At 50.2% G+C, this 16131-nt stretch overlaps 1 protein-coding gene across 1 annotated transcript in view; it reads left to right on the forward strand.

The window, feature by feature from the left end:
• LOC149336128 (uncharacterized) overlaps window positions 1-15867 on the forward strand; it is a 99540-nt gene extending 83673 nt beyond the window's left edge. The window contains exons 16-17 of the mRNA XM_089554081.1: window positions 7526-7666; window positions 15718-15867. Of these exons, the coding sequence (XP_089410207.1) occupies window positions 7526-7666; window positions 15718-15867 (291 nt within the window). The remainder of the gene's footprint in view (window positions 1-7525; window positions 7667-15717) is intronic.
• Window positions 15868-16131: the final 264 nt, after the last annotated feature.

Genomic DNA, 16131 nt, shown 5'->3' on the forward strand with positions numbered 1-16131 from the left:
ATTTGGGATCTGCCTTGCAGCGTCTACATTACGAAAACAAGATTGATACAAATTGCAAATAACACATAATTAATGATATTCGCCACACATTTTGGAAACATCTAACCAAGGCAATACTCCAATTATTTTCAGTAATTATTTCTCTGCGAAAAACATTCTAAACGCAAAATACTTTTCAGTCATGTGCGCATGGAACTACGTTTTCATGCATGTTTTTTTAGTGTGCTTAATTTCTTTCACAAGCTGTTTCATGTCTAGGGGCACGATGTATCGGCACTATCGAAGCATGGTTTGGTTTTAGGTTTGGTTTTATGGGGTTTAACGTCCCAAAGCGACTAAGGCTATGAGAGACGCCGTAGCCGTAGTGGAGGGCTCCGGAAAGAACACCAGGTAGTCGAAATTTCCGGAGCCCTCCACTACGGCGTCTTCATAGCTATAGTCGCTTTGGGACGTTAAACCCCATAAAACCAAACCTAAAACCAAACCATGCATCGATAGTGCCAATACATCGTGCTCCTAGACATGAAACAGCTTGTGAAAGAAATTAAGCACACATACCATCCCCGTTTTAAGCAATGGTATCTGCCCTCGGCGTGGTAAGAACGCTGTAAAAAAAGCGATTTGCTGGCTATGATGTTACTAGTCCTCTAATTGAAGTCTGGCGGCCACGGACCTCAAATCCAAAGAACACAACGCTACGGCACAAAACAAACCCGAAATATGTGTTCCGGCCAAGAACTCTGTAAATACGCGTAATGTTCACCGTGCCAACATTTATGCACCTATCGGCGAGGCCTGCGAAGGGATGGCACTCTTTTAGTGAGGTCCCTGTACCGATTAAACATGAGAAATATTGCTTTTATGAAAGCTCAGTTCTTATGTGCTATAGAGGTATTATTATAACATTGGTGCTTTCGTATAGCAGGTCCTGGTTTTAGGCAATCGACCAGGGAAAGAAATGAAGGCAGTGAGGCAAGTGCTAAAATGAAAGGAGTACAAATGTAGCAATATACTTATCATACATTTCTAAAACATGCACCCAAAGCAATACTCCAGTGCAAGTCAGCACAGCTGGTGTACTGGCTGAGACATCAAAAATAGTGCGAAAGACACATTCGCATGATATTGATTCGCTATTTTAACGTGTCGGCCAAGTCTTGTGGTGTATTACTGTTTATATACGCGCTGGTCTCTGGACACGCATGTGTTATATACGTGCTGGTCTCTGGGCACACATGTGTTGTAGCTTCCTCTCTGCTTAGGCTGCCATGTTGCAGTTAGGATAGTAGCTTAGGAAGAAGTTAGTAAGAGTGGTAGCTTGCATTCCTTGTCCCAGGAGTCCGCTGGCATCAGCGGCGGCTCTGGTTTGTTGTATTTGCTTTAGCTTACGCTTCGGGTCTGAGTCTCCTAGGTTCTCCTACTGCTCAACACTAAAGTATTTTAGGCATTATGGGCTATACCTGCATCCTCATTTTGAGCGGTACAACGTAGCAGTGTCTCCGCAGTGGACACCTTCGCTGTTTATCATGTGGCCCATGTCTTAAGGAATAGTGCTCTTGTAGCGCCCGGCGACGCTATAAAGCGCCGGCGCTGAGATCGGCGTTCTCGCGGTAGAAGAAAATAAAGATGGACAGCGCGTGCTCGGAGCGCACGCCCGGCACGGCAGTTCGGAACTAGAAGCCTGCCACGCTGGTCGTCTCTCTCTGGTGTTCCGCTGCGACCCCGCAAATCCTCAACAGTGGTGACCCGGCGAACCGTGCCTTTTATCCCAGCGGCGTCCCAGCATGGCGTACTGGCAGCACCCAAGTTTAGACCCGCCGCTCCCAGCGTTCCGGCCTGCAGGCGTCGGCGGGTGGTTCGCCCAACTGGAGGCTGCGATGTACCTGAACGGCATTACCATCCAGCCGTTCAAACACGCAGTCCTTTGCGACATCCTCCCGCCCGATCTCCTGCGTCGGCTCACCTACTCTGCCTTCGGCTGCCGACCATACGATGAGCTGCGTGCGGCCGTCTTGGCTAACTTCGGCGCCTGCTATGTTCCGCCGCCGCTCTACGACGCAGCGGACCCGTTTTCGCCGGCGCCAGACTCTGGCCTTGAACCGGCCTCGATCGCGCCCACGAAGCCTCCATCAGAACCCGGCCCGCCTCAGCAGTCCCTCGCCGCTTCGCCGCCACTCCAGTCCAGCGTCTCCGGCCCAGCTTCTTTAGCACCGACCGCACCAGACGCTACCGCATCGCTTCCGACAGCACATCCTGCTACTCCGGACACGCTAGGAGCACTGTGCGACGACTCCACGGCCCGAAGTCCGCAGTCATTCCCTCAGCAGCTCGTTGAGGTGCCTGTCCCACCGCAGTTTGCCACGTCAGCGAACTCGGCGACAGATGCGCCTCGCGCCACCCTGTTCAGCGCCTCCGGCCATACCGCCTCCCGTACGGACGATACAGCATCTACGGCACAGCCCGGTGAGCAACTTCTCTTATCTGCAATAGTGCCGCCGTCAGTCGAGCTCTTCCTCGACGAGTGCCCCACTCCGCAAACTTCTGCACCCTACTGCGTAGCATCGCTGCCAGCCGAACGCTTACCTGCCGCCTCATCGCTCATTGCGCTGAAGCCGTCAGTCACTGACCTGAACGATCGTGCTAAAGGCGAAGTGAGATTGCCGCCACCGCAGCTTATGCCACATACCAGCCCCACTACCCCGGCGGCCACATCGCCTGCCCAAGAGGCCGCACCCCAAGCCCTTTGTACTGTCAACCACTTCTCGGTGTCTGATCCTGGAAGCTCGACACTGTCGCAGCAAGCGTCTGTTTGGTGCCTGACTTGAGCAACCTTCAGCAACGAATGGTAGAGCTACCTGCACCGAGCAGTGCAGCAACTGTCCATCCACCAGCTGTGTCTGTTGCAGTTAACCAGCCGTCTGATGTAGCCGTCTCAGCTCCACGGCCTGTCACTGCGACAACCTTCTTGCGGCCACCCACAGCCGACCATGCCCACACGCGCATCAGCACTGGCCAGTCGCTCCGGACTGTCACTCCCGTTTCCCCCAAGCACCTGGGATTGAGCCCCGCAACTTGCTCCGGCATCGTCACGGCTGTCACCGTTGTGCCGACGGTCCCACCACAGCTTCTGTCACTCCATGGAGCCGTTTCGGCCGCTCCTGTGCCTGTGACCGCGTACACGGCGCGTCGGATCCCCATCGACATCAGCTGCAATGTTCCAGCACCGACGACGCTTGTGTCCGCGGGCAGCACTGCAAACGGTGACGGCCCGACCATGGTCTTCCCTGCCCTCATGTCCATTGTCAGTCCGGCACCCTGCTTCATTCGCCCGTTGCGCAGCAGCCAGGCTCGTCCACCTGAGCCCGTGCACTCCACCCGACAGCTCTTCCCGGCTCCTGACATGAACTTACCGGACCTTGCAGCGACCCCGTGGGGACACTGTTACTCCAGCTGCCTGCTTGCCTGCCGTGGCTACTCCATCTCTGCACTGTCGGCGCGTATATTTCGACGTTCCGTCTAGCCGGGGGGCCCTGTAGCGCCCGGCGACGCTATAAAGCGCCGGCGCTGAGATCGGCGTTCCCGCGGTAGAAGAAAATAAAGATGTACAGCGCGTGCTCGGAGCGCACGCCCGGCACGGGCAGTTCGGAACTAGAAGCCTGCCACGCTGGTCGTCTCTCTCTGGTGCTCCGCAGCGACCCCGCAAATCCTCAACACTCTGTTTTTATATGTGTTGCTTTTTAGGCACCCAAGTTTTCTGGCTTGCTCTCGGCTTAGGCTGCCATGTGGTTCTTAGTTCCTACACGATTTCCTGCGCTGCTGGACAATTCCCATGCATGTTTCTGGTGTTGCGTTGGGCTCTATTGGTGTGTCTGTCCTCCTGCGAGTGTAACCGCCGACACCGGTGTCTACTCCAGTGTCGCCCACTACCCCACTCTCGTTGACACAAACAATCGTGCGTTGCCTATCTGGGTCTCTTTCTTTAAGCTGGCTGGGCGGACAGGAACTTGTTTGCTATGAGGGTTACTAATTGCCTCGGAAGGCACGGCACACGGCGTCTTGAGTTACTACTCAGTAACTGCCTCATGGAGGTTTCTGGGATTGCATGTGCTATTCACCTCTGCTGCTTTCATGATGCATTTTGTTGCTAAAGTTGTCCGGTACACTGGCTTGCCCTGCTAGTGACCGTGGCTGCTGTCACCTCACTGCACCAAACTCGGCGGGTAGATTTAAAGCTTTTTTTTGCAGGTTTGGTGATTTATAGCGATGGTTTTTAGCTCTGGCATCCTGGGTAGGGGTCTAACCATGAATATGATTGTGGTTTGATAAATCTTGCGGATAGTCTTTTATCGGGATGTTCTTGAGGTGCAGTGGATTCCCAGATAGTCAGACTTACTGTTCGCAGCCCATAGGGGTAACCCTAGTGCCAGTTTGTACGCCTTTCTAATGGCAACTTTATTAGTTAATTTCCGGCATGCTAGACTGAAGATGAAACACGGGATGAGCGCTGTTAATATACTGTGTAGCGTCTTGTTCACTGATCCACACAATCATTTTGCAAGCTTCTTTTTTTGCCTAGCCTCATGCCTAGCCCCATGCCTAGTACTGCTATTTTGTCTGTCAGTCGGGTCGCCATCCATAACCGTCAATGTCTGATGCTTTGCATCCAGAAGAGTGTAGTCGTATGTATTCAGACTTCGCCGAAGCAGTCTGGTACCACCAGTTTTTGTGCACGGCGTTAGTCACCCACAATTATTAACTCGATACCTCGGCTTTTGTCGAAACTTTCATCAGGGCATTAGGGGGGGGGGGGGGGGGGTTTCTCGTTTCTGATCGGATGCTAATGACGATGGTGGCTGTTCTGTACGTCAAGACCGCCTTCGAAACTATTTCATTCATTTGTTCCCCACGGATTAAGAAAGCCGATGCAAAAAGGGCATGCAAGCAGCTTGGGGAACGTTCAACTCTCATACCAACAAAAGAAGCGGAGGGCCCACTTTATAAAGTACTTTCACAGGGTAGCAGATAAAAATAGGTACATTGCAAAAAAATGTATATAAGGTAAAAATATTAATAATGTAAAGCAAAATGTACTGCAAGTGGTGGAACATAATGACTAGACGTAACATTTCATGACCATCCTGAATTGTGGCAGAGCTTGACAGAGAATTTGTATGCCTGCATTGTACGCCTCTGTACTGAAGCATTTGATCACCATAATTAGTTCGGGAACTCAAGGACCCTTCGTGCACAATTTATTGTGGAATGTTCTGTAGCCAGTATGATGTTTTCGTTTTCTGCCGACATTGTGTGACACTAAGCTGCAGTTGGATGAGCTGCGGATGAGCTTGTAGCGCCCGGCGACGCTATAAAGCGCAGGCGCTGAGATCGGCGTTCCCGCGACAGAAGAAAATAAAGAACGACAGCGCGTGGTCGGAGCGCACGCCCGGCACGCGCAGTTCGGAACTAGAAGCCTGCCACGCTGGTCGTCTCTCTGGTGCTCCGCTGCGACCCCGAAAACCCTCAACAAGCTCATGCGTGGCGCTATTCCCATGTTCAGTTATTGCTACGTGGGCTTGAGTTGGGGATTGAGTACATGTTGACGAGGTAAACGTCGCAAAGGCCCGATTTGCTCATGTACTGCATGAGACTCATGCTACGAAGCGTGTTCGAGGCACCTTGTGCAAGGGCAGGTGTGTGTCAACGTCACTCATTTGCGTTCCTGTATGCAGCACTTGCTCTTTTTCTATCAAAGGTAGTCTCTTGACTCTCGCTTTGCTAATTTCAGAGAGAGGTCTGTGCAGCCTTTTGGCTAGTATTGTTCGGTTAAGAGCAGTGGGGATGTACTTCTGAACCGGCTCACCGTTTGCCGAATCTTCTTGGCAGCCTATTAGCTCTGTCTTTATTTCTGCCGATCTCCCCATTTTCATGAGCTTCGCCACATCACTCACACTTAAAGGGGCCGCGTGCATGTCCTTCTTTGTTCGTGAGTTTACACACTACGGCAGGGCTTTGGTTCTCGGAAAACATCGATTCGATGACTTGGGTATTAGAACTATAACTCCTTGGTCGGCAGATAGGGGCACACCTTCCCCTCATAGTGACGACCGTATTAAAAAGTTGAGCCCTCGAGTTGAAAGTGACCATCGCCGTCTGCGACTGGCCCAGCATCATCGCGTCGACAGCCTTGACTGTTGGGTGGCAACACTTATGTTGATCACGAGAGCAATGTGTTGCCGGAAAGATACCATGTTCCACTGCTCGCATACTGCTCCAATGATGAGCAGTATGCGCTGAGTTCATAGATTTCATACCCGATTTAGCGCCTCCACCTTAGCACCGTTAGGGGAACGAATCATGTCGTGTCATTAACCACGACGAGCATGTTACCGATGGGCACAATTTCTCTTCCTTCACCAGGCTTGAATGCGGTCGCTTAATTTAAAGGCAGTCGCCCTGAGACTGTGGTTTATAACGACTTTGAATCGTCCCTTGGGCAGTTTAACGTAGTCGTGCTTGTTTGGCTAGGTCTTCGGATCGCTAGGCGAGGCGGCGGGACACAGAGTATGCATCGTAGCCTGACTAGTTTAGCCTAGAGTCGTCGTCATGTTGCCGTCCGCGGCTACGAGTGTCATGTCCCTCGCCTCTTCGAGCTGTTCAGCTATGCGCCACGAGGCCTCATTGAGAATTCTCTGTCTGGTCATTGTGGTGAAAGCTCCATGACTAGAGGCCATGGGGTGGTTAGGGCTGGCGGTGCCGGCCCATCGGTAGCGTGCGTCGCACTGGGCGTTAGGGCTAGCGCAGTGGCAGACGCTGTGAATGACTAGTGAAATGACAAAGCATCCGCTTAGCAGCTTCTTGGTCTCTACGTAGTCCTGGCGACGTGAGATTTTCACTGCTAGTAAAGGTTATTTGCCGATCAATGGTTGCACTCAATTATAATGGGGTTTTTGCGGAGCCCATGCAGAGCACTTTCCCTAAGCCCCTTAGTCAAGTGTCCACTACCCCACGCAGGAGAACACAGGATGAGCTCATGCGTTGCGCTATTCCTATGTTCAGTTATTGATGTATCAAAACGGGAAAATGTTAAGCGGAGCTTATTCATATAAGCGCTAGTGTTCTTCCTGAGATGCAAAGGGTGCAACGATGCAAAAATGGAAACTGGACCAATTAAGGTATAGTTTTACTTCCCCGCAGTTGGCAACCTTTATGTCGTTAAAATTGCACGGAAACATCCATCAAAAAAGTAAGGAACAAATTGTGCGGAATGTTTCATGTCAGTCATTTCGGAAAATAGTGGAATCACCAAAGTCCATCTAACATCGACGGCTTTCGTTCGGAGAAAGTTAGCGACTGTAAGTCGTCAAGTGTTTCTTAGCAAGCATTGAAAATTTATGGCTGGCATAGTGTCATTTACAATGAATTGCCGAATTTCTTTTATTACGGCTTAATCTGTGACCTGATAGTTACATCATTACTGCCGTGGTAGTCGTTTTTCTTTTACCCGAATACCTTTCTTTTTTTCCAGGAAAGAGCGGTTTTAGTACAGAACAAGCTGTCAGCATCAGTAGGTATCACAACGACAGCTGGCATCGCTGCTCTGGGTGGATTCAATTCTACCGGCGATGGGCGCTGTAAGAAGTATAATGTGGAGGCTGATGCGCACGAGGCAAGTACTTGGAAATGTTATAAGCACGATTATGATATATGCGCGCGAAAAGGAATTTCAGCGATTTTTGCATGCCTGGGCTTTATGCCAATACCGTAATGCTATAATTTCCTTGCATGCTAATTTCGAATAAACAAACGAATCGTTAGTCCTATAGCAATACGCATATTTTGGTGTTTTATCAAATTTTATTGCACTCACACAGTTGTCGGTAAAATGTTAAACTGAGATTATCCATATCAAAGTTGGTTTTCTTATTCGTGTTCAAGCAAGAGGAACGAACTGCTGCTACATTGGCTAACTTTCTTCTCGTGTCCGGTAATTGACCTTTGAAACACAATGTTGGTGTGCAGATATTTTGGGAACTAAGAAATTATCTCACGAGAGTAACTTTCTTTTTTTTAGACATGTGCCAGAAGAAAACCTGTTGAGACTGACCGCTTGAAATGTCAGGGAGCGTGGTACGGTGTAGAGACTACTGAGACATTCCTCGAGATGGTAAGAAGATAAGTGTTCTTCATTAGATTGCAAACGTACTTGCCGATAAATATCAGAATAGAAATACGCCTTATGGCCCCTGCTGTACCATAATGGAAAGGTGAAGCAGCAGGTGGAATAGCCACACTAGAGTTCAGCACCTTACGTCACCACAGTGCGCGGTGCGCAATATTAATGCCAAAAGTAGCAACCGGGGTTTGAATGCTTAGAACTACGCCCGTTCAACTTCGCCTTGAAGAAGTGGCCTGGAGCCCTTTAAGCTAGTTTTTATTGCTGAAATAACTTTCACAAGGTATGCACCAGACATTGCTCAATTCAGATAGCAAATTAACATATCCAAAAAGCTGGAGCAGCGCAAAGCACAGGTCATTACTGTTTTTGTCCATGTTCAAGTTACGAAAAAATATAGCCAAAACGGAACGACACAACAGTACAGATATACGCGAGCGCTGACAAGCAACTGGATTGATTTCTTCAGTGAGCTCAAGTCTATAGAGCGAATCTTTGTAGTGTTTGTTCATTCTTAAAAGCAGCCAGCACGCCGATTTATCTCGATTGATCGCATCCAGGCGGAGCTGGTTCTACGTTGCTCCAGAATGTTCTAGTAAGTTTGCACTTCTTGCGGCGGGCATTCGGGTCGACAACCGCCGAGCACGCTTGTTGCTACGCCGACTCATTCAGGGCTTTGCGGACGCAAGTAGGCCCAAATAGTTTTCTTTGGAAGCCCTTTCCACCATCTTCCTGCTCTCTGTACTGCAGTAACCGCTACTGGCAATGTGTAGTTAACACGAAAAACGAAGGCACTAAGCAAGCAATCATATGTGTTTATGCATTCGCGCAGTAAATTGATCCAGCTGTTAGTCAGCGCCCTTGTATATCACTGTTCTCTATTGTTCCAAGCTTTTGCGCTGTGTTCGCTGATAATGTTCAGTCACCAACTCGGCAAACAACGTACCCCCAGTAGCACAAACGGGGCTCGGAATTGTGGGCCCTCGTGGGCCCCACACGGGCAGCCCATGGGGGCCCGATGTGGGATATGTGCGGGATTTGCAACTCGGCATCGCGCGGGACCCACAGGGGCAGCCCAGTGGGCTTGCTACATAGGACCAGCAGGGGACCCCTATGGTCTGCATGCATAAAAACGATACAGGGGCCTTTCCTCGGTCCTTTGTGGGACCCATAGGGGCAGTAATGGGCTTCTTAGAGGCGACCTCTAGGGGGGCTTAGGCGGCAGTGCAGCGGGGACCCGCACGGGCTAGCCCAAGTCCGGCCCACATGGGCAAGCCCAAGTCCGGCCAACGTGGGCTAGCCCAAGTCCGGCCCACATGGGCTAGCCCAAGTCCGGCCCACGTGGGCTAGCCCAAGTTCGGCCCACAGGCAAACACACATAGACCAAGAAAGAGACAGGACAAAGAGGTGTCCTCTCTCTTTCTTGGACTTGGTGTGTTCGCGCTGTTAAACAATCATTATGAATATACACTAATTAGCCCAATCTGGACCTCATCCGCATTCAAAACAGTCCACTTTTGCTTCTCAACCGGCTTTCCTTGGGTGATGGCTCCCCCTCCTAATTTCTTCTCCTTGTTAGAGACACCTCGGTGCGCGCTATCTTTTTCCCATTGAACATGAAACGCGAGCTGTGATGCATTCCGGGAAAGGTCTAGTATTGGACAGTCGCAGGTATTAAAGGTGCACTGAAGAGGAATCTGAACTCGTCTTTTTGCCGCGGGAACTCGATCTACACGTTTCTAGCATTCTTAGAAACTGCGACTTATTGCCCTGTATGGCTGATTTCCCAAATTAAATCGAATTAACGGCCGGCTCCCGCCCTTTTTTTTTGAATTCTGCCTCGTACGGTGGGCGGAGTCGACCAACGCGTGGAGTGCCTTTCACCCAGTCCCGTGGCGGCTTGCCGCTCTGCCATCGGCGGAGTAATACGTAGTAGTCCGTAGTAGCAAATAGTCCGCGCGTATTTTTATTTCTGCGGGCTTATTTTGCGGCTATATTATCTGCGAATGAAACTATTTATTCATGGAAACCTAAAAAACAAAATAAAGCGAAAGCAAAGCCTCCACGGAGCTGGCTGAAAGGAACTTCACGCGTTGGTCGACTCCGCCCATCGTACGAGGCAGAATTCAAAAAAAGGGCGGGAGCCGGACGTTAATTCGATTTAATTAGGGAAATCGGCAATACAGGGCAATAAGTTGCAGTTTCTAAGAATGCTAGGAACGTGTAGATCGAGTTCCCGCGGCAAAAAGACAAGTTCACAATCCTCTTCAGTGCACCTTTAAGCGACAGCGTAAGGAGCTCGTTCAGGTGAAATCGCGGCTTCGCCCATCGGAAAAAACCCCAAATTCCTGTAAATAGAAAAAGAAAATAGCCCCACTGCGCCAGGTGGGCAAGTAACGCATATGCCACGAAGGTTTTTGTTTGTTGTTTATCCCGTAGGCCAGGAAGGGTAATTACTTCAGGCGTGTTTGAGCGACACCCATTGAACGCGTGGTCGGGTGTACGGCTTAGTAACCTGTGTTTGGGATGTGTTCTGGTCTGACAGTAGTGAAAAAAATATTGGTGTCGTGTATGGGGGCTTAACGTCCCAAAGCGACTCAGGCTATGAGGGACGATGTAGTGAAGGGCTTCGGAAATTTCGACCACCTGGGGTTCTTTAACGTGCAAAGACATCGCACAGTACACGGGCCTCTAGAATTTCGGCTTCATCGAAATTCGGCCGCCGCGGCCGGGATCGAACCCGCGTCTTTCGGGTCAGCAGCCGAGAGCCGTAGCCATTGAGCCACCGCGGAGCCAGACAAATATTAATAAGCAAATTACGCGTCAGAAATTGGACGGAATGAAAAGGGGTGTTATGGTGCTTCAGTGTACTGGAACAAATGGTGTGTATGTGTAAAAGTGGCGTAGTATGCCGTGCTCTGTAAGCTAGATAAGGATTGATCATAGGTAATAAATAATTGGGATTGTAATCGACGATCGTTATCGGTAAAGTGATTGTGGATTGGTAATCGCAAAGAAATAAGAAAAATAAAAAAAGACGAAAAGAAGCTACCGAGAATCTCACGCAGCGGAAGGTGTACGTCACATTACTTAAAAAGAGATAATGCGTGCAAAAGAAGACAGGACGAAAGAGAAGGCACGGACAAGCCAGGCGTCTCATGACGCCTGGCCCTGACGATTGGCAATGCTCAGTATCGTGAATGCACCTCACGCCTTTCGTATTTGAATCAATATTGTGTTTCAAATGTGTGTCGTAACATTGCTGGGGTGTAAACAGGTTGCTCGGACGACTCCAATGCTTGCTTGGTCATCCTCCTTTATTTACGGCACATTCCGCAGCATCGATGCGATGCGTGATGTTTGTTCAGGGCCTTAAGCCGCTCCCCCTCAGGACGCTCGTTGCTGATTGCGCTCGCACGTATGCACCATATGCCTGTGTAAAGAAAGAATAAACACCACAAAACTAATTTTAGTCTTGTTACCATGAAGGACAAGAAATTTCGGTATGTAACAGAAAATTTTTCGGTATTTTTTCTCTCTACGCTGTGCAATCTAGAACTGGCTGGTTCAAAAAAGACACTGAACAACTAGAAAGTTTCTGTTGACGCCGAGCATATAACTGAGACGCTGGCAGTACTCAGACAACAGAGTGATTTCAAATGCGTACTTACGTCCTAGCAGCACGATGTCGCCGTCATAAAATCCGCCTTCTCCGCCGTAGCCTCCACCGCTCAAATGTCAGTAAATGTCACTGTTCACCACTCACGTCTTTCGGAGCGAAAGTATTCAACACTGAGACAAGGACGACATGGTTCCACCATACTTGCTCTAGACGTGCGCATCGAAGGCGATGTCATCTTCGATCGTGGATTGATCAAGCCACACGAGGAAAGGCACAAAAAACTGTATAACACAAATTCAACGAGGACTAGCGAGTGCCAGCGTGTTTTCGCAGCTACCTTCATCCCTTGACACTCAACCCAACCGCAGGAATGAAAAACCTGTTCCAAACAAACGCAGGAAAGGCGGGGGTGCAGCGACCGGACACAGTGAACAAGTAGAATCGGAGCCCCCTCTCCACTTCATGGAGCGTCGCGGGGAGTGTGGTCGGGAGGGCGGCTTAAAATGTTCCGTAGTGGGCTGTAGGTTGAGTGCCTCCGCGCCATTTCGGGGAAGGGGGCTGGGAGGGACACGACAGACACAGAGGAGCCCTCGGCGAAGGAACAAAGGCAGACAGAAAAACCAGGGTTGAGCAGGTTTTTTTTTTTTTTTGAGTGGACCGGAAAAGCAGGGAAGGCGGTGGTGAGAGGAGAAAAAAACTTGAAAAAAAAAAGTGCGCAAAGACAGGTTACTCGTGTGACGTTTCTACAGGAGGTACCTTTTCGCTAGCTAACCTTTTCTTGTTCGTCGATAGAAATGTTCTCGGCGATTTGTGATTAGTATCTCTTCCTGATAGGGTGAATCGGCGATTTGTGATTAGTATCTCTTCCTGATAGGGTGAAGGGTGGGGCAGCTCGCTATGGCGCTTGGCCAAGTTGCGTTATCATTGTGCGATCACTAGACGAAGACGACGCGCAAAGAATGCCTGCACAAAAATCAAGAATTTTGTGTCTTGATCGATGCGTCGCTACAGACTGCTGCTAGCGGACATTAAGAAAGCTGCTGCAATTAACGCGACAGTAACAAACCTTTTGCAGCCTCTGGCGCAGTCGCCGGAGTCTCGCTATGTTCATAAACTAGTCATGAATTCCATGCGCCACATGTTGCATGGAGACGACGAAAGCGCTTGAAGTGCTGGCGTAATTGAAGTGCGCTGAAACAAGCAAGAAACCTTATCCTGGCAGCTTTCTCCGCGGCGACCGCAGCACACCAGAAAAAAATACAAAGCGATAAACGCAAAAGAAGCACCAACAAATCTCAGAAGCTGGTTCTTTTGTTATTACGACGTTCAAAGAGCAGCTCGCTATGGCGCTTGGCCAAGTTGCGTTATCATTGTGCGATCACTAGACGAAGACGACGCGCAAAGAATGCCTGCACAAAAATCAAGAATTTTGTGTCTTGATGATGTATGGGGGGGCAGACTAAATGCAAGAATGTCAACTCTTCCCGTGTACAACTAGTGTACGCATGACTGTCGATAGGTTTTGCCCGGCAACTCGCTAATGGCGCATGATGTTTCTGCACTGTGAAGCCCAGAGTAGTCTGCGCCGGATTTACGAAGGCTGCTGGCGGATATAATACTAGCCGTTTGCCCGCACACACTGTATGTCTTCCTACTGCGCAGCTCACGCTTAGGCCTTTTCTACCAGATATGTACGATACAGGCGGGGAAGATGTTGGAATCGCGATTGTGCCCATGCCTAGCCCATATATTTTCCATGCAGGACCAATTTAGGCTACAGGCGGGAATACTGGTGTTAGCCCACCTACAGCCCAATTGGTTCCGTTAGGGCGCTGCACGGGCAGCCCCTGTTGGGCGTGCCCGCACTTCACAGTCATGTAGCCCCATCTTTTATGCACACGAACTGCACGCAGCCCATTCTTACCCCCTTTCATACCCGATTTCGAATACAGGCGGTGAAGACGTCGGAATGGCAAATGTGCCCATGACCAGCCCACGCGGGACCTTCGCCGGTGTTGCTAACTAAGACAGCCCAAACTGCATGCCTGAAACGCTTCGCCACTGTGAAGCCCATAGTTTAGCCCCTGTATTTCCTACGCGGGACCCATGTCGGCTGAAGGCGGGAATACTAGCTCTTTGCCCACACAAAAACACTGCGGCTCCCTCATGGTGGTGTACGGGCAGCCCCTTTTGGGGTTTGCCCGCGCTTCACCATAATAGAGCCCGCATCCTAGCCCGCATGTATCTGCGGTGGGACCTAGGTGGGCTGCCCAGTCTGTTTAAGCCTATGCCTAGCCGAGGAGGGTCCCATTCGGGCACGAAGTAGGCAACCCCAGCGTTTTGTGCAAGCACTGCACCCACGGGGGACCCCTGTGGGTTTACTGCGGGCAGCCACCAGCCCTCATTGCCCATGTCGGACCCGCATGGTCCCGCCACCTTGTGCTACTGGGGATACTTGCGTGTGCATAATTCCTGGAGATGGTTCATGCGGCTCGTTGGCCATCAAATCCAAGAAAATATCATAGATCAAGAACGCACTTTGTCTAACTGGACATTAAAACCTCCTAAATTCGGGAGGTAATTCCCACTCCAGTTACCAAGAACTCTTCTATAAAACAAACATGGCACCTGAAACTTTTTTGGTCTTGGTCTGATTGCACTGAGTGTTCGTGTGTTAATGTCATGCTCTTTAGTTCATTCCATGTAATTCCTATGCAGCCGATGCAGTGTGGAATAATCATATCGGCCAACAAAATTCACATTGAGAACATCTAGGAAATGCACTAGCAGTAGCTTTCCTTAGGCTTGACAATAAGAATGCGCATGGCATCTTCCAATGGGGGTAGTGCCGCTCAACTACATTTAAATTTCCTTCCTGCGCTAGCATTCGATTGGAAACCACTCCACTACCTCAAAAGACCCTTTCTGCCCACTTCGTTTATCAATATTACCCATTTTTCTTTCCATAGCTCGTTGCGCTGTCCTTAACTTAAGCGGAACGCTTTTCGTTAGTCCCCACTTATCTCCCGCTTAGGTGAGTAAGCTTTTTATATTCCCTTCTCTTTACGTACATTCGTAAATTGCCATGGATGATCAGAAATACCCTGCCATATGCCCTCCACCCCATTCTTATCTTATACTTATTTCCCCCTCATGATCCAGATCAGCCGTGGCTACGAATTTTGTTAACGCTTCCAGTACCTCGCTACCTATTGTGAAGTGGTGTTTCCCTGCGAAACATTTGAATATTACTTCGGATTTCTGTGTGTCCACTTTTAGACCCACCGTTCTGCTTCGCCTGTCTAACTCATTGATTATGTTTATCAGTTAATCTCCTTAGTGACTTCGCAAGGCAATGGCCTGTACTGAATCAAGGGCTGTGAATACCTCCTGTCAACAGGCATTAGCGAGAACGGGTGTCCCTGATGAAAACCTTCATTATTGTAATTTTGTTGCTAACTACTGAGAAAACTATAGTAGCTATGCAATCATTCTAGATATTGTCGCGTCTACAGCAATAGCCACTAGGTAGCAATAGCCACTAGGCACGCAGCTCGTGCGCCGCGCTGTTCCCTTCTGAAGTAGTTGACGTTCCACCCTGGCCGAGTCTGTGGGCTGTCGCATCTTCTCGGTGTTGCCGTTCTTCTACCGTCTAGACGCGGCGCTACTGCCACCCTTTGCTACGTGGAAGTGGACACTGGTGGAGGTTGCGGGCTCGACGTCTCATGTCCAGGACCCCGCCATACAGCCGCTCATCGAGTCCCGACCAGCTATCGCTTGTCTGCACGCCCGGTCACTGCTGCAGCCGTCGCCTCCTGGGGCTGGTTACAGAGTTTGGTCTCCTCCACAAAGAGGCACGCACTCATCGACCTGGTGAGCATACCACCATGACACAGGCTGCGCTTCACACTTGACGCTTCAGCAACCCCGCGTGTCAGCCAGCTTCCATGGCGCCACTTTTGAAGGCGCTGAAGACAGGCCTGACCAGTGTGAGCGGGTCGCCGATTTCAACCAGTGGAGCCCTGCGCAGAAGCAGCGGAACGTGTGTTTCGCAATCGAAGACGGAGCCTAGACTTGATTCGAGAACAGGGTGGCCTATGTCCAAAGCTGGGATATTTTCCGCCTGCATGTCCGGGACACGTTTGCTAGCACAGACAGCGAGGATAGTGCACTGCGCCTCCTGGACGCTCGTTTACAAAAGCCAAATGAGAGCGTTGCTGTGTTCGCAGAGGACTTGCCCCGTCTTTGTCGGCGCGGTGACCCAGATATGGCGGAAGCCACAAAGCTCTGCCACCTGATACAAGATGTGAAGGACCAGCTCTTCGCTGTTTTTGTC

The sequence above is a fragment of the Amblyomma mixtum genome, chromosome 7 (assembly GCF_055824585.1).
Source record: "Amblyomma mixtum isolate Tamu chromosome 7, ASM5582458v1, whole genome shotgun sequence".
Lineage (NCBI taxonomy): Eukaryota > Metazoa > Arthropoda > Arachnida > Ixodida > Ixodidae > Amblyomma > Amblyomma mixtum.